The sequence below is a fragment of the Chenopodium quinoa genome, unplaced genomic scaffold (genome assembly GCF_001683475.1).
Source record: "Chenopodium quinoa cultivar QQ74 unplaced genomic scaffold, ASM168347v1, whole genome shotgun sequence".
NCBI classification, from domain to species: domain Eukaryota; kingdom Viridiplantae; phylum Streptophyta; class Magnoliopsida; order Caryophyllales; family Amaranthaceae; genus Chenopodium; species Chenopodium quinoa.
The window spans coordinates 4,117,817-4,137,404 of record NW_018744878.1 but is presented as its reverse complement, the minus strand read 5'-3'; the positions used below and the strand labels follow the sequence as shown (position 1 = coordinate 4,137,404).

Below are 19,588 nucleotides of genomic sequence, written 5' to 3'. Positions count from 1 at the left end.
TTTTAACCAAAAAAAAATAAAAAATCAAAACTAAAAGACACACCAGGAGATAACACGTGTCATTGCTGGTGGGTGTCATTGCTGGTGTGTCTTTTAGTATATAGTTATTGATTGATTGATTGATTTCTATCCAATAAAATTATATTTAACTTGGATAAGATAATTAATATCTAATTGTACTATTTATTATGTATTTCATTATTAAACAACTTTAATTTTGAAGTTTGTAAAACTATGTACTTGTATTGTTTTTTATTTGATGAAAAATTTATCTGTTAAATAGTCAATAGTTGTTGAATATCTTTAATTTACTCCCTAATATATCAAATATTAATATGGCTCTCCTAATACAAATCTTTTTTCGATCAAGTCATAAAATTTCAAGATAATTATCAAAATACGAAAAGAAAACACTTTCATGATTAGCAAACTAAACAAGTAGTACAAACTAACAATACGGGCAATAGCTCGGATCACACGCTAGTTTTCTTATAATAAATAGCTTTGATCACACACTAGTTGATAGCCTGATACACACTTAAAAATTGAAAGTTTTACAATATAACATGACGTTTATTTATTGTAAGGTGGCTAATTGTAGCTTATAATCTTGTAATCAGCCCCATCAAGTAATATGTATGCATAAATGCACCATACATAATAAGCATGAAAACATTGCGTATCATCAATTCATCATCATCAAGCGCTGCAAAGATGAGCATCGATATCTTTTGCAATGTCAAATGCTAAATCCTTGTGCATAATTGGTTCAGGAGCACCTTCATTCAGCTTCTCATATTCATAGCTTAACTTCATAATGCAGCCCTCGGCCTCGGCCTCGGCCTTCGGAGTTACTTGTATGTTGGTCGTGAAGGTCTTGTAGGTTTGTAGGATTTGTCCGTCAACAATACTGTACCTCAACGACCTGTTCTCAAAATCCAGCTTCTCAACTCTTGTCTTGGCTGAACTTAATGTGGTCTCACCGTTATTGTCTACAATGGCAAATTCATAAATTATTAAGATTGTTAAGATTTTTCAATCGATAAATACCATCAAAATTCGTAACTTAATGTATTTTTGAAAAAATGTTAATTGTTAGATGTTTTTAATTAAGAAAAAATACACTTTAATAATCCCAACTATGGGCAATTTACCTACAATAATCCCAACTATTGATTATTCTACAATAATCCTAACTATTAGGTGAGTTTTCCTCCAGCAGTCCCAAAAACCGGTTACCTGCTAAGAGGGTAAACTCTTTTTTTTTTAAACGCCACATGTCAACACATGATTGGCTTAATATAAAAAAATAAAATAAAAAGAAAAAAAAAATCAAAAGTCATCCCAGCCACCCCCCTCCTCCCTTCAACCACCTTACACCGTCCCACCATGAAACCCTAGGCCATGGTGGCTCATGCTTTTTCTTCGCCCAACAACGCGGCCCCGCCGCCTCGACCGTTCACCTACCCCCTCCGACCAATTGCAGCAGCGCAGCCCCACGCTGCTGTTCTCAACCACCACGAAACTCCCTTCGATCTCTCTCCTTCTCGTGCCTTTTTCTCTCTCCTCCGTTAACGAACACCCACAAACACCCACGCTGACGAACACCCACAAACACCGACTAACACCCACAAACACCGACGAACAACCACTGAATTCTCACGAACACCTTCGAATACCCACGAACACCCACAAATACCCAAGAATACCCACGCTGCGATTTGGGGCTAATGGTGGTTTCACGGGCAAGGGCTTGGTGTTTTGGCCGGTTTCGGGGGTGCGGCTGGTCGTGGGAGCCGTTTTCGACTTGGGTGGATGGAGAAGGTGGTGTTTTAGGGTTGGGCGGCGGAGGTGGAGGTGGTGGTTGGGCGGCAGGAGGTGGAGGTGTTGGTTAGGGGTGGCTGCCAGATTTTTTTTTTTTTAGTTTCTTTTTTTTTGTTTTTTTAAATTTTTTTTTGAAACCACTTACACGCTGACACGTGTCAAACAACCTACAATAATAGGTTGTTGACTTTTGTTGACCGGTTTGGGACTGCTAGAGGAAAACTGACCTAATAGTTAGGATTATTGTAGAATAATCAATAGTTGGGATTATTGTAGGTATAAATCGCCCATAGTTGGGATTATTAAAGTGTATTTTTCCTTTAATTAATTAGTGAAATAAGAATCCCTTACATAAATCCTAACAAAAAGAAAGGGCTAGAAGCATAAGTTCAGTTCAGTAAAAATAATTTAAGTTCAACAAATATAGTTTTGTTTCAGTAAAAATAATTTCAGTTCAGCAAAAATAAAGTGAAGTGAACGGGGCCTTCCAAGGTAGTTTAGTTCTAAAATTTTAGGTCATTTTGAATTTCAGGAATCGGTTCCAACTGGTTACGAGTTTGGTTCCTAAAATTGTGATCAAGTACGTATATGGTTATGCATGCTCACCCCTATTAAAAACAACGGCACAAAGCAAGTACGTGTTAAGATCAAAATAATACTTAATAAGAAGTACTTACTTATAAGTCCAATTACATACAGCACCAACCTTATCCCAATCCCCCTCAACAAGCTCAACTTTGGCAACTTTGTTAGGGGTTATTTTTGAAATAAGGTGTGCTTTGCTAGCCCAAACATCAAAGAACTTGTCGGCGTGACATTTGAGCTCAACTTGGCTTTCAATCCTTTCAAGTTGAGCCACTTCTTCTTCTCTTAAACCTTACTAATTAATATTATTGAGAAATTTAGGCTTTAACTTTGATCGATTGTCGGAGGGTATGCAAGAGCAAGGGTGCCTTTTATAAGTAGAAAATAGATATGAATTTCCCTCATTGATCAAAATATCAAGGTCAATATTTCTTCACTTTGAATTGAACCACTCCTTTAAATTTATTGAAGACTCATTCTCCATTATTTTTTTAAAAGGAGAAATTCTGATTTAATAATGAGAAAGGGTTAGGGTTTTGCTTGCTTTTAGACCACATAAGTACATAACATACACTAATGCACTTAATTTTAAATATTTCTTCACTTTGAACTGAACCACTCCTTTAAATTTATTGAAGATTCATTTTCCATTATTTCTTTAAAAGGAGAAATTCTGATTTAATAATGAGGAAGGCATCAATCTGATGCACTTATATATATATATATATATATATATATATATATATATATATATATATATATATATATATATATATATATATATATATATATATATATATATATATATATATATATATATATATATATATATAACTAGATCATATTCTTGGTGTTGGAATCTTGGAATAAAACCTTTGAATTATTTGCATTGTTATTTATTTGAGATTTTTGCTTTATTTTATTATTTATTTATTTATTTATTTGAATAAAAATCCTAAAGGACATTATATTTCATCAATTAAAGTCATATGACATCTACAATTGAAAATCAATGATAATGAAAATAAATTTAACAAAATCAAACAAGAATTAACTAGGAAGGGCTAAAAATCCAAATATATAGATATAACAATTCAACACATTCTTGATTATTTGTATCATACAACTTTTTGAGTAGATCAAATACTGCTTCACAAATTTGTGAGAAAGAAAATTATTGTGCTCATTTCGTAACCCGAAACCGAGCAATAATCAATCGTAGCCCGGCACAGCAAGAGACCAAATTAAGCGCAAATAAAACCTTGTATTTCAAACGAGATCGAAAAAACCTTATCTTTCGAAGGAGATAAACTCTTTCTTTCAAGGGAGACATTAGTACAACATAGAAAACAAAAAAAAAACGTAAAGAAAAATAAAATTGGAGCTTTTCGCCGGTGAAATCGGATGGAAGTCCATTCGGACAATGGAGGCTAGAGTTTTGGATAGAGAAGAGAGAAAGCAGAAGCTAGGATTTTTTTTTTTTTTAATTCTTCGTTATTCTTTATTTTTTAGAAACAAATAGTTTGGAGATAAAGGTCTACATTTTGAAATTAAAAGAGCTAAACCCAAGTCTTATTTATGCAATGTAATTTAGTAAAGCAAAATTGGCCTCAACAACTTAAATTTTCAACAAGTTGCACGTAGCAGCATGAACTTGGACTAGTAGCTAAAACAACATAAACTTTTTCGTATGCACAAAATATCATAAATGAAACTCTACACCATAGATTTTTTTGATGATAATATATCTTTAATATTTTTTTTTATCAAAATCATCTTGGTCTGTGTGCCTTGATTTGCATGCCGGAAGAATGATCGATCAGACAAGGTTTTGGGGGTCATAATAGTCCGTAGGGCTCAATTTTGAGATCAAATTTAGCATAAACTTACCAAAAAAATCAGTATTCGTGCTATAAAATGTCTCGGTTAAGGTCTTGGGTCAATTTAAAGTTTTAGGACTAAATACCATGAGGTCAAAATTTGCAAAAAGTTGAAGTATTTAATTTACCGCTTCTTCAACAAAATTTTTGGTGTTGGGTTTTATTTATGATATTTTGTGCACCCAACGACAAAGTTGGTATAATTACTGCTATTAGTCAAAGTTCATGCTATTACGTGCACCTTGTTAAAAGTTCTTGCTATTAATACCAACTTTCCCTTTATTTAATAATAATTTTTTTTTGACAGCAATATTTAATAATAATTAAAGGTATAAAAGGTGAAATTACATATATTGCTAAACATGAATATCAAAATGATTCAACGAATTATAAGGAAAACACGGAAGAACAATTAGTTAGGATCAATGTACAAGTTAGACCAACTTATTGACCCTAATTCAGGCTAGGTCACAAGCCTTCTACTATCTTTTTTGAGGGCATGTATTGGAACAAATTACGTTCGTAGCCCTTGTATTTTTTCATCATTTTTAATTTATGTACTCCTTGTTTTTTTAAGTGTTACATTTACCAAATTTGGCCGTGTTTTAATAAGTGTTACACTTCTCATTTTGGCAAAAATACATTAAAATATTATATTTCTCTCATCTCATGGTCCCCATCCAAACCTACTACTACTTTTTTTTATTATAATTCTCCTCTCACATTCATTACTTTTCAATAAACTATTAACACCACTATCTTTCTTTTACAATTTTTTAATACTTCAACTACCCCACTTACCTCTTATTTTATTTAAGTCATTAAATTGCCTAAAATTATGTACCGGTCAAACTGTAACACTTAAAAAAACACGGAGGGAGTAACTTTAATGACTTGATTTCATTTTTTTTTTCTACATTCAAAGGACCTATGCAGAAACAACCACATTCTATGCATGCTTCCTTACAAGACAAAACTTCCATCTTATATGTATAATCAATGTTTTAACACTTAAGAGAGAGTTTCTTTATTTATAAAGCTACCAAAACATACATTATCCATGCATGTGACATATGCATAACCCTTAATATTTTAAAAGTTACAGCCAAAATAAACACTATTAGCTGCAACATTTAATTTGTAGTAATAGTACTAGTAGATAATTTAAGGTAGTAGTAAATCATGCAAAACACATGCATGTATAACCATGAGATCGATCTAGCTAGCATTCATGACAAGATAAATGGCATGCCATTATTGATCAAACATTGCAAAGACAAGCATCGATATCTTTAGCAGTGCCAAGAAGATAATCGGTGTAAAGATCTGCTTCAGGTGCATTCTCATTCATCTTCTCATACTCAAGAGTCCACTTTACAGTGCAACCTTCATCCTTTGGAATTGCTTGAATCCTCGACTTTAATGTCTTGTAGTACTGCTCCACAATATGTCCACCAAGATAGTTGTAGCTTACAAGCTTGTTTTCTTTGTCACATTCTTCAACTCTGGTCTTGACAAATGCATGTTCCCCGATTTCATCTGTTGAGGCATTGTTAGAAATTATTGTGCATCATTATTTATTCGCGTCATAATAATAATAACAGAAGTTTTTTAGTGCAGTAGGGGTTATATATAGGGTGTTACTGGTTTTAAAAGAAGTTACTTGTAGGTGTTACTTGTATTTTAGGTTACTTGTATGAGTTACTTGTAGGTGTTACTTGTATTTTGGGGTTACTTGTATGAGTTACTTGTAGGTGTTACTTGTATTTTGGGGTTACTTGTATGAGTTACTTGTAAGTAACCCATACAAGTAACCCCAAACTAAACCCCAATACCAAATAAGTAACACTCTAAAAGTAACCCCTGATCAAAAATTTGTAGAATAATAATTATGACATGGTCATATTCATAATTGTTTTTTTTTTTTTTTTTTTTTACCACACAAATAAAGGTATTTAGCAATAAGTTAACATATACAAATAAGTACTCAGTAATGATTTGATTCAATCTGATAATTTTTGTAAAAAAATTGTACTCGTAAGAAAAGTTTTACTCAAATAATTTGAACTTAACATATCTTAAATATTATCACAATAAGTGTAAAATGTTCTTACCAATGACATAGCTCCAAGTGATGACGGAACCAACTCTATCCCAACACTCCCCCTCATTAAGCTCAACTTTTGGAAATTTAATAGGGCACATGTTAGATACAAGGGACGGATTCTGACCCCAAATTTCAAAAAACTTATCAGCATCACATTTGAGCTCAACTTGACCTTCAGCCTTTTGAAGTTGAGCCATTTTTTCCTCTTTCTATCTCTTGATCTAAATATGCCTTTTTTTTTTCTCTTTCTTTAACCAACTTATGAATGAAATATGTTATGTGTCGAGGTTTAAATAGTGTTAGAGATAGCGGAAAATATATGTATATTTTCCGATATCTCTAACAAATAGATATGTTGGGGGGCTCAAATTAGGATAAGAGATGCACTCTCTAGAATATTGTATCACTATGAACCACTCCAACTTGTTCGATTCCCTATTTTTTATTTGAGAAAGTCTTTATTATTGCCATGTTGGGAATGGACATATAAGGAATATATAGAGTAGTGGTCGATCAATTTGTTTCCTTCCTTTATGCAAGTTGTTTCAATTTGCAACTCTATACATTTAATAAAATTATATCAATGTTTTTGTCAAAAAAAAAAAAATATTATAACAATGCGGAATCCTGTTTTATTAGTGAGGTTTCAAATTAAAATACCAACTTATTACGCAATATATTTTTTGTATCTATATATATTATTACATTGAAATTAAACAAATAAATCAAGGGATGCTTGGCCGCATCAAGTGATGGTATTGAGAAAAAAATTAGGTCTACTTAATGGTTGGAGGCCCTACTTCCACTTGTATGTGTAAAAGGGGTTTGATAAGAAATAAATAAAAGCGGATCTATCTACTGATTCAGGTATTGTGTGTAGAGCTGTCAAAAATTCACCCAACTCGAAATACCGACTCAAACCCGATTATGAACCGACCCATCTGAACCCGAAAAAATGGTGACCCAAACCCGACCTGAAACCAATCATAGACCCGAGTTGACCCGAGTATGTGAGATCCAAACCCGAACATGAACTGACCTGGAGATGACCCGACACAAATATAACCTGTAAGTTATTGACCTAAACCGAACTTGACTTGAACCGAAATTGACCCAAACCCGTTTTAACCCGTCAAAACCCGAATTTAACCCGACTTGTTACTAACCTGACCTGAATTCATCCTGACCTGTTCCTAACCCGATTCGAATTTAACCCAACCTGCTATAAACCCGTCCCGAAATCAACCCGACTTGTTATTGACCTGACCCAAACTCAACCCGACATGTTATTGACCCGACCCAAATTTTACAAGACCTATTACTAACCCGACCCAGAAATTCAACCGGATCTGTTACTAACCTGACCGCAATAAACACGACTTGTTATTCACTCGACTTAAATTCAACCTAAATTGTTTCTGACCCGATTTCAAATCACCTTAAATGCAATTTAGACCACCTTATTATTGTTGATCAAAGCATTTTGTCTTGAGAGACCAAATCGGTCTAGGCCAGCAAAAGAAAGGAGCATCATCCTCAAAAATAAGAGTTAAATATAGTATATATTTGTTGTATGGTAAAAGGAGATAATTATCTTCCTACCTAAATTATAAACTATAGTTCCCTAGTATATTGCCATATAAATTATAGTCAAAAAGGAAATAATTAGCTTGATAAAAATGATAATTATCTATTTATAATTAGTTGAACCCGAATATGACCTGACTTGTTGGAAATAACCCGACCTAATTGTAACCTGCAAATTATTGACTTGAATAGAACCTGACTTGACTACGAGAATGACCCGACTTGGAAATGACCCAACTTGATTATAACCCGCAAATTATTGACTTGAATTGAACTCGACTTGAAACCGAGAATAACCTGACTTGAAAATGACCCGACCTGATTATAACCCGCAAATTATTGACTTTAACCGAACCCGACTCAAACCCGAGAATGACCCAACCTGATTCTAACCCGCAAATTATTGACTTGAACCCAACCCGATTCGAACCCGAGAATTACCCTAACCCGTGAAAACCCGATATATTGTTCACCCGACCTGTTATTAACCCGACCTAAACCTGACCCAAACCCGATAAGAAGTATGACCCAACATGACTCGACTCAAGTATGACCCAACCCAAACCCGACCCGCATAAGTTATAGAATTAATCTTAATTGAACCGTCCCGAGTTTACCCGACCAACTCTTACCAACCCAAACCCGACTCGTTTACCCGAATTGAAAGCTTTACCCGAAACCTCAAAAATTTCTCAAAAAGCGTGGATATTAAGCCTTCAATTTCGGAACTTTTTGACTATTTTTCACCCGAAAATAAAAATTGCCGAAATGTTTACCATGGTCCTTAATACCCTCCAGGAGTCCAATTGGATGTGGTTAGGTGGAACCATCCAATTTTCCTTTAAACGACCAATTTACCAGTTTACAACTTGCACCGATTTCATTAACTCAAGCTTACCACGAACATTTATGATAACATATAATGATCATATCATATATGGATCTAGACAGCATTATGTGACCTCGAGATGTATCCAATAAAATCTCAATGCCTTTTGACACCGGGTCCCGAAGACTAAAAAAATCTCAAAAGCATGGATATAGCCTTCAATTTTTGAATTTTTTTTACTTTTATCACCCGGAAATAAAAATTGCCTAAATGTTTACCATGGTTTCTAATGCCCTCTCGGAGTCCAATTGGGTAGGTGGAACCATCCAATTTACCTTTCAACAGCCAATTTACCGGTTTACAACTTGCGCCGATTTCATTAACTCAAGTCTACCACAAACATTTATGACAACATATAATGATATATATGGTTCCAAATGGTATTATATGACCCCGGGATTTATCCCCTAAAATATAAAGGCTTTTCGACACCGGGCCCCGAAACCTCCAAAATTCTCAAAAAGCGTGGATATTAACCTTCAATTTTAGAATTTTTTATTTTTTTATTGTCTAGAAATAAAAAGTGCCGACATATTTACCATGGTCTATAATACCCTTAGGGAGTCCAATTGGGTGGCTGAAACCATTAAATTTGTTTGTAAACTGCCAATTTACCGATTTACAACTTGCACCGATTTCATCAATTCAAGCCTACCACGAACATTTTTGACAACATCTAATGATCATATATGGTTTCAAACAACATTATATGACCCTGAGATGTATCTTATAAAATCTCAAACCTTTTCTACAACTGGCCTTGAAACCTCCAAAATTTCTCAAAAAGCGTGGATATTAGCCTTCAATTTTGGAATTTTTTGACTTTTTTTTACCAGGGAATAAAAATTGCCAAAATTTTTACCATGATCCTTAATACCCTCCGGTAGTCCAATTGGGTGGGAGGAACCATCCAATTTGCCTTTAAACAACCAATTTATCGGTTTACAACTTGCACCGATTTCATTAACTCAAGCCTACCATGAACATTTATGACAACATATAGTGATCATTTATGGTTCCAAACAACATTATATGACACCGAGATGTATCCCCTAAAATCTCATTTCTTTTCAACACCGGGCCACAAAACCATCGAAATTTATAAAAAAAAACATGGATATTAGCCTTCAATTTTTGAATTTTTTTGACTTTTTTTCGCACTGAAATAAAAATTGTTGAAATGTTTACCACGGTCCCTAATACCTTCCGGGATTCCAATTGGTAGGGGTGTCCATAATTCGGATAAAAACTAAAATCCAATCCAATCCAAACCGAATTATCAATTCGAATCGGATCCGAACTTTAAATCGGATCGGATTGAGATTTTTTGGAAATTCGGATTTTCAGATTGGATCGGATTGACCCTAATTGGATCCAATCCAAACCGAAAACCGAATTGTAAAATTAAGCTTGTATAAATATGGATTTCTGTATATTTTGAATTTTAGCTCAAATACTTACTACTACATAAAATAAATTAGAGAGACTTTGTATTAATTAATTAATGACTTGACGTTGAACTATTTATTTTAATCATGATTTTGAAGAATTTTATTTATAGTACAGCTTTGTTTTTATAATTGTGTTAGGCGCTAAAAAAATAATGTATTATAATTTGGATTTTCGGATCGGATCCAAATAACCGAATTTTAATTCGGATTGGATCGGATTGGATCAAGAGAGAAATTCGGATCGGATCGTATCGGAAAATTGAAAACCGAATTTTATTTCGGATTGGGTCGGATTTGGACTAAATCCAAACCGAAAACCGAACAGACACCCCTACCAATTGGGTGGGTGGAACCATCCAATTTGCCTTTAAACAACCAATTTACCGGTTTACAACTTGCACCGATTTCATTAACTCAAGCCTACCACGAACATTTATGACTACAAATAATGATAATATATGGTTCCAAACGACATTAAATAACCCCGAGATGTATTCCCTACAATTTCAATACTTTTAGACACAGGACCCCCAAACACTACATATTTCTCAAAAAGCGTAGATATTCGCCTTTAATTTTTGAATTTTTTGACTTTTTTTCGCCCTTAAATAAAAATGGCCGAAATGTTTACAATGGTCCATAATACCCTCCTGGAGTCCAATTTGGTAGGTGGAACCATCCAATTTGCCTTTAAAAGACCAATTTGCCAATTTAATACTTGCACCGATTTCATTACTTCAAGCCTACCACGAACATTTATGACAATATATAATGATCATATATGGTTCCAAAAGGCATTATATGACCACAAGATGTATCCCCTAATATATTAAGGCTTTTCAACAACGGGCCTCGAAACCTCCAAAATTTCTCAAAAGCGTGGATATTAAGTCTTCACTTTCGGAATTTTTTGACTTTTTTTGCTCGTAAATAAAAATTGCCAAAATGTTTACTATGGTCCCTAATATTCTCCAGGAATCCAATTGGCTGGGTGGAACCATCCAATTTGCCTTTAAAATTTCGATACCGGGCCTTAAATAGTGGAATTTTTTGACTTTTTGTTGCCTATAAATAAAAATTGCCAAAATGTTTACCATGGTCCCTAATACAATCCTGGAACCCAATTAGGTGGGTGGTACCATCCAATTTTCCTTTAAACGACCAATTTAACAGTTTATAAATTGCACCGATTTCATTAACTCAAGCCTACCATGAACATTTATGGCAACAAATAATGATCATATATGGTTCTAAATGGCATTAAAGGACCCCGAGATGTAACCATTAGAACTTCAAGACTTTTCAACACCGGGCACCGAATCCTCCAAAATTTCTCAAAAAGTGTGGATATTAGGCTTCAATTTTGAAATTTTTGACTTTTTTTCGCCCGCAAATAAAAATTGCCGAAATGTTTACCATGGTTCCTAATATCGTCCGGGAGTCCCATTGGGTGGGTGGAACAATCCAATTTGCCTTTAAATGACCAATTTATCGGTTTATAACTTGCATAGATTTCATTAATTCAAGCCTATCACGAACATTTATGGCAACAAATAATGATCATATATGGTTCCAAACAACATTATATGACTCCGAGATGTATCCCCTAAAATTTCAAGACTTTTCAACTTTGGGCCCCGAAACCTCCAAAATTTCTCAAAAAGCATGGATATTAGTCTTCAATTTTGGAATTTTTTGACTTTTTTTTGCCCAGAAATATAAATTTCCGAAATGTTTATCATGGTCCCTAATACCCTCCAGGAGTCTAATTGGGTTGGTGGAACCATCCAATTTGCCTTTAAATGGCCAATTTAATTATCGGTTTACAACTTGCACGGATTTCATTAACTGAAGTTTACTACGAACATTTATGACAACATATGATGATTATATATGGTACCAAACGTCATTATATGACCCCGAGATTTATCCCCTAAAATATTAATACTTTTCTACAACGGGTCCCGAAACCTCCAAAATTTCTTAAAAAGCGTGTATATTAGCCTTCAATTTTGAAATTTTTTAATTTTTTCGCCCGAAAAAAATAATTTCCGAAATGTTTTTCATGGTCCCTAATACCCTTAGGAAGTCCAATTGGGTGGGTGGAACCATCCAATTTGTCTTTAAACGACCAATTTACCGGTTTACAACTTATACCAATTTCATTAGTTCAAGCCTTCCACGAACATTTACGACAATAAATAATGGTCATATATGGTTCCAAACGGCATTATATGACCTTGAAATGTATCCCATAGAATTTCAAGACTTTTTACACCGGGCCCCGAAACCTCCTAAATTTCTCAAAAGCGTGGATATTAGCCTTCAATATTGGAATTTTTTGACTTTTTTCCGCCCGTAAATAAAAATTGCCAAAATGTTTACCATGATCCCTAATACCCTCTGGGAGTCTAATTAGGTGTGTGGAACCATTCAATTTGCTCTTAAACGACCAATTTATCGGTTTACAACAGCCAATTTAATTAACTTGCACCAAACACGGCTTGAACTGAAATTGAACCAAACTCGTTTAACCCGTCAAAACCCAAATTTAACCTGACTTGTTACTAACCTGACTTGAAGTCAACCCTACCTGTTCCTAACTCGATCCGAATTTAACTCAACTTGTTACAAACCTGACCCGAAATTAACCCGACTTGTTATTGACCTGACCCGCATTTTATCTTACATACTTCCTCCGTTCTTTTTTACTTGACATGCTTTGAATTTTACACTATTCACTATCCCTTCTTTGACTGTTTTTGTGAATAACATGAAAGGACAAACATATTCATGCGTGATCTTTTTGAATTCATTTCCATAGGTACTATCATAATACTAAATAACTTCTATAATTTTTAATTATGGAAAATTAAAGTTATTGACCGTTAAATTTATGTATAGGCAAGTGTGATAAAAGAAATAGGTCAAGTAAAAAAAAACAGAGGTAGTATTACTTACGTACCCAACCCAAAAATTCAACCCGATCTGTTACTAACTCAACTCGAAATTAACACGACTTGCTATTGACTCGACCTAAATTCAACCCAAATTGTTCCTGACCCAATTTCAAATCACCTTAAATGCAATTTAGACCACCTTATTATTGTTGATCAAAGCATTTTGTCTTGGAAGACCAAGTCGGTCCAGGCTAGCAAAAGAAAGGAGCATCATCCCCAAATTTAAGAGTTAAATATAGTATATATTTGTTTTATGGTCAAAGGAGATAGTTATCTTCCTAAATAATAGACTATAGTTCCCTAGTATATTGCCATATATATTATAGTCAAAGGAAATAATTAGCTTGATAAAAATGATAATTATCTATTTATAGTTAGTTGAACCCGAATATGACCTGACTTGGAAATGATCCGACCTGATTGTAACCTGCAAATTATTGACTTGAACATAACCCTACTTGAATCCGAGAATGACCCGACTTGGAAATGACCCAACCTGATTATAACCCGCAAATTATTGACTTGAACCATTCCCGACTTGAACCCGAGGATGACCCGAATTGAAAATTACCCGACCTGTTTATAATATGCAAATTATTGACTTGAACCGAACCCGACTCAAACCCGAGAATGACCCGACCTGATTATAACCCGCGAAGTATTGATTTGAACCGAACCCGAGAATTACCCTAACCTATTTTAACCCGTGAAAACCCGAATTAAACCCGACATATTGTTCACCCGACCCAAATGTACCCGACCTTAACCTGATCCAAACCCGATAAGAAGTGTACGTATGACTTGACATGACTCGACTCAAGCATGACCCAACCCTAACTCGACCCGCATTGTTTATGAAATTAATCTAAATTGACCCAACCCGAGTTTACTTGACTCACTCTTACCCGACCAAAACCCGACCCGTTTACCCGAATTGACAGCTCTGATTGTGTGTTTGATTTGTGCTGATTATGGTTAACAATCTATCTATTACATATTACTAAAGGAGAAATTAAAAGGACCTTGGCAATATTTCATTAAAAATTCTCCCTCCAAAAGTATTCGCAAAAAAAAAAAAAAAATAATAAAAAAAAAAAAAAAAAAAAATCTTGCACTAAATAAGGATTGTATCAAATTTATTACGTTCGCTTAACATAAAATCTAAATTAAACCCTTTTTAAATATTAAATGATTTATTATGTGCAACAAAAGAATATTTAATATCTCATAAATAATACTCCTTTGTTGCACATAATTGTGGGCAGAGGAAGTATAATCAAGATATAACACTTAAAACAGAGCTTCTTTATTTATAAAATTAAAGCAACCAAACATACATGCATGGATGTGATATACATAACCATTAGTACTTAATTAGCAGCAATAATGCATGACTTAACATAGTAATAAATCATGCATGTTTAACCATAATGATCTAGCATGCATGACAAGATAAAATGGGATGTTCATTGACATGCCATTATATTGATCAAACATTGCAAAGACAAGCACCGATATCTTTTGCAATGCCAAGAAGATAATTGACGTAAATATCTGCATCAGGTACATTCTTGTTCATCTTCTCATACTCAATGGTCCACTTTACAGTGCAACCACCATCCTTAGGAGTTGCTTGCATCTTCGACTTTACTGTCTTGTAGCAGTGCTCCACAATATGTCCACCAAGATAGCTGTAGCTTACAACCTTGTTTTCTATGTCACATTCTTCAATTCTTGTCTTGACGATTGCATGTTCCCCAATTTCATCTGTGGAGGCATTTTTGTAGAAATATTGTGCATCACTACATGTTCTTAGTTATATTATATGGTTTTTTTTTGGTGTTTAGAGAACCACAAGGATAATAATAACGTGATATGGTCATTTTCATAATTGTTTTTTTTAATCATGGTGACATAGTTTCAAGTGATCAATTTTGATAAAAATACTCGTAAACTAACAATTATTTGCTCAAAAAATGAGATTAACACATCTTAACTATTATCGCGATAAGCTAGCTATGGAGCAATAAGTGTAAAATGTTCTTACCAATGACATAGTTCCAAGTGATGACAGCACCAACTCTATCCCAAGACTCCCTCATTTAGCTCAACTTTTGGGATTTTTTTAGGGCACAGTTTAAATACAAGGAGCGGGTTCTGACCCCAAATTTCAAAAAACTTGTTAGCATCACATTTGAGCTCAGTTTGGCCTTCAACCCTTTGAAGCTGAGCCATTTTTTCCTCTTTCTATCTCTTAAAAATACTATTACGTACTCTTGATTTTAAAACCTTTGTTTTTTTCTTTAATTGACTTATTATGAATTAAGTATTGCCTTGAGGTTTAAATAGAAGTGTTGGAATCTCAAATTAAGATAATTTAAGACATGCACTTTCTAGAGTGGCATATATGTTGTATCACAACCACTCCTTTAAGTTGTTTGATTCTTGAGAAAATCTATATTATTGCCATAATGGGAATGGACATAAAAGGAATATATAGAGTAGCGATTAATTTTTTAAGATGTTTGCACTTTGCATCTAATACTATTACCAATAGATAAAAATAAAAAAATATATATAAAATGTGGAATCCTGTTGTGTTAATCTTGAATTTTTATATGGTTCAAATTATCAACTTATAATAATTTTGTCTTATTTATATTACGCAGAACATTAAAAAATATTGACGCGCGCGATGTATACTTAAAATTTGCAGGAAAACTATAGTGCAACAACAAAGTATTAACAAGTGAAGGAAACGATGAAGGACGAGAGTATGTGACTTCATTAAATCAAGCTAAGAGCGAAAAAACTACATACATCAACAACTTAATTTAATTTAAGGGATTCTTGGCCGTATCTAGGGGTGATAATGAGACTTAGCTGCTATTCGTGAACTGTTTGAGCTCGGTTCGGTCAAAGCTCGGTTCGACGAGGCTCGACTCGAGTTCGAGTTCGGCTCGAAACCTTAACAAACTGAGCCGAGCAAGTTAAAGCTCGGCTCGAAAACTCGTGAACAGGCTCGATTAAATATAAACATATAGTGTATTTTTAGAAAAATATAAAAAAAATTTATTTTAGTTAAAAATTTAATTATGAATATTTAAAAATCTGATTAAGATCTAAAAATCAAACTATAAACCAAATCTAATTACATGCATTTGTTTATTTCAGCCCAAAAATAAAAGCCCAGCGTCACATACCTTTAGGCCTTTCATATATAAACTAAAAAAAAAAATCTAACTCCTTTAGTTTCTCTCTCCTGCACTCCCTGCCTCCCCAAGTCCCCAGCTTGCTTCTAACATGAGAAGCTTTTTACTCTCTCCTCTAATCAGTGGCGGAGCCAGGATTTTCAACTTAGGGGGACAAAATGCTTAACTTACGAAAAGCTTAACAAAAAAAAAAAAAAACAAAAAAAAAACTCACACACAAATTGGTTAATACTTAATATTAAAATTTCAAAATACAAATATATACTTAGTCATACAATTCAAAATGATGAAAAAAATTACATAAACATTACATTAAAATTACAAGTTCATTCTTCGAGTCTTCATACTTTGAAATCGATCAATAATCTTTTCGTCGGAAACTCGTAAGAAGACATCCTTCTCAATAAAAGTGACCAAACAATCATTCATAAGTTGATCACCCATGCTATTTCGCAACTTGTTTTTGACACATGTCATTGCAGAAAACACTCTTTCAACACTTGCCGTGGCAACGGGAAGAATCAACATCAACTTGATAAGCAAATGAATAAGAGGAAAAGTCTTATGCTTATTGGTTTTAACAAGCATCATAGAAAGAGAATTAAGGTCATTTAAACCTTGAAATCTTTCATCATTTAGCATATTCTCCATGAATACATCAAGTTGATATTCAAGAGCCATCAAATCAAAGCTTGAAAATTCTTCGGGATAAAAAGAGGCAAGTTTAAGTACCTTATCTTTATCAAAGGATGAGAAGTTATCTTTAGGACTTAAACAAGCCATACATAATAGTAACTCCATATTCCTCTCATTAAATCGTTCATCAAGTTCTTGAAGATGCAAATCAATTAGTCTTAAGAAAATTCCAACCCGAAAATGATGTTCATTTGTTGCTTCTTCAACAAAACGTCTTGATCTTCCATGAGGAACATAAAGAGAATCCATAGTGGGAATAACAACACCATGTTTAGTGCAAAATGAAATTACCTTGTTTAAGAGAGTATCCCATCCTCGCTCCCTCATTTTTTGCAACACCGTTTTTGTATAAGTGACAAGTTCCATGGCATTTACAATATCTTGCTCCTTTCTTTGCAAAGCAACACACAAATCATTAGTGTATCCAAAAATAGTCAACATCAAGTGAGCAACAAAAATAAAGTCAAATGACTCTAATTGTCCTAAAACAATTTGAGCTTTGAACTTATCTTCCGATGCACCATGCTTCCCAATTTGTACAAGCACCTTAATAATTGTAGGAAATAAGAGGATGGCATTTAAAAGTGACTTGTAATGAGAACTCCAACGAGTATCCCCGGGCCTACTCAAACCAAGTTCTTGATTTAAACCCGATCCACTCACAATATCCCCAACATCCAAGGCTCGAGCAACTTCTTGAGCTTGATCTTGACGAATCATTTCTCTTCTCTTGCAAGAAACTCCAACCACATTCAACAAATTTCCAAGTATCTCGAAAAGCCAACCACAACTATCATTCTTTTTAGCAACGGCAACTAATGTTAGTTGAAGTTGATGAGCAAAACAATGTATATAGTAGGCACTTGGAGTATCATTCATAATCAAAGTCTTAAGGCCATTTATTTCACCCTTCATGTTGCTAGCTCCATCATACCCTTGCCCTCTTATCATAGATGGGCTCAATGAATGTTCAACAAGTAAAGACATGATTGCATCTTTAAGAGTTAAAGCGGTAGTATTAGCAACATGAACAATGCCTAAAAATCGCTCCATTACCTTTCCACTATCTCTATCAACAAAACGCAAAACAAGAGCTAGTTGTTCTTTTTGGGACACATCACTTGACTCATCGGCCAATATAGCAAAGTAATCATCACCAACTTCTTCTATTATGCACCTAGTTGTTTCTTTGGCACAACAGTTAATAATGTCCTTTTGAATAGGAGGGGAAGTCATTTGACAATTTTTAGGTGCATTTTCAAGAGTATGTATCCTTACTTCCTCAACCTTTTCTCCTAACCACTTCAAAAGCTCAAGGAAATTACCCCTATTATATGACTCCCCACTTTCATCATGTCCACGAAATGCCAAACCTTGCCCCAAAAGAAATCTTAAACAAGATAAAGATGCTTTCAAGCGGATAAAATATTCACTTTTAATCACATCACTTGCATTGTCAATCACATTCAAGATTGATTTCTTTTTTTCATCTCTTAAATTCACATATTTCTCATAAGCAAGATTATGAGCACTTTTAATTCCACCAACATGCTTCTCAAATCTTTCCGGTTTATTCCATGCCCTAAACCCTCCATCAACAAATGCATCACCCCCCGGTTTAATACCAACTTCATTCTTGAACAAGTAACATACAAAACAAAATGCAGCATCTTTTTCAATACTATATTCAAGCCAATCCCATTTGTTGAACCAATGAACACTAAAGCGACGCAAACCAGACACTTGTCTTGTAGGGAAGTCATGAGTTTTTGGTTGGCAAGGTTTTTTAAGAATATAACCCCTCCTAACAGCATTTCGTTCATTTGCGGGGTAATCCATAATGTTTATTCTTTTTCCCGGATCATGAGGAAGAAGTTCAACATCATACACCAAATCTTCCTCTAATGGTACATTACTATTACTTGAACCACCCATTTCCATACTATTTTCTTGACTTTGAGGGGAGCTAAATGAAGGTGAGTTATTGGACTCATTTTCATTAGACTCATTTTCATTGAGTTTCGTTCTTTTAAACAAGAATTGTCGAAGATCGGGTTGTTTAGTTGCCTTTGATTTGTTTGAATTTGGTGAATCGTTTGACATTTCCTAATTAAATCGAAAATTATATATCAATTTCCACAAGACCACAATCCACATCATTACATAATAACAAAACCTAAGAGGCTAAGATTTTAAATTTCTAATTCAACTACACATTTCAATAATTTACAACCAAAAACTCTAACAGGGGAAACAACCAAAAACTCTAACAGGGGAAACAACCAAAAACTCTAACAGGGGAAACAATCAAACAAATATAAATCAATAATCATTTATCAATTCAAATTATTCAATAATCAATACCCACAAGGCCACAAATGACAAATTCACAATAAA

The 19,588-nt window shown here is 34.1% G+C and overlaps 4 protein-coding genes across 4 annotated transcripts; all 4 read right to left on the bottom strand.

Annotated features, from left to right (window-relative positions):
* Positions 1-699: 699 nt before the first annotated feature.
* LOC110705863 (MLP-like protein 43) lies at positions 700-5,272 on the bottom strand. Its single transcript, XM_021883796.1, has 4 exons — positions 5,257-5,272; positions 2,518-2,700; positions 1,583-1,669; positions 700-992 (listed from the first exon to the last, which is right to left on the bottom strand). Exons 1-4 carry the CDS (start codon positions 5,270-5,272, stop codon positions 700-702), a joined length of 579 nt encoding a protein of 192 aa, XP_021739488.1.
* LOC110705613 (MLP-like protein 28) lies at positions 5,253-6,699 on the bottom strand. The gene is made up of 2 exons (XM_021883514.1): positions 6,404-6,699; positions 5,253-5,828 (listed from the first exon to the last, which is right to left on the bottom strand). Exons 1-2 carry the CDS (start codon positions 6,591-6,593, stop codon positions 5,551-5,553), a joined length of 468 nt encoding a protein of 155 aa, XP_021739206.1. The 5' UTR covers positions 6,594-6,699; the 3' UTR covers positions 5,253-5,550.
* A 7,868-nt stretch (positions 6,700-14,567) lies between these two features.
* LOC110705319 (MLP-like protein 31) lies at positions 14,568-15,585 on the bottom strand. Its single transcript, XM_021883154.1, has 2 exons — positions 15,331-15,585; positions 14,568-15,050 (listed from the first exon to the last, which is right to left on the bottom strand). Exons 1-2 carry the CDS (start codon positions 15,383-15,385, stop codon positions 14,773-14,775), a joined length of 333 nt encoding a protein of 110 aa, XP_021738846.1. The 5' UTR covers positions 15,386-15,585; the 3' UTR covers positions 14,568-14,772.
* Positions 15,586-16,813: 1,228 nt separating this feature from the next.
* Positions 16,814-19,126, bottom strand: LOC110705862 (zinc finger MYM-type protein 1-like). Its single transcript, XM_021883795.1, has one exon. The coding sequence runs from the start codon at positions 19,124-19,126 to the stop codon at positions 16,814-16,816; it is 2,313 nt and encodes a 770-aa protein (XP_021739487.1).
* Between the last annotated feature and the right edge of the window lie 462 nt (positions 19,127-19,588).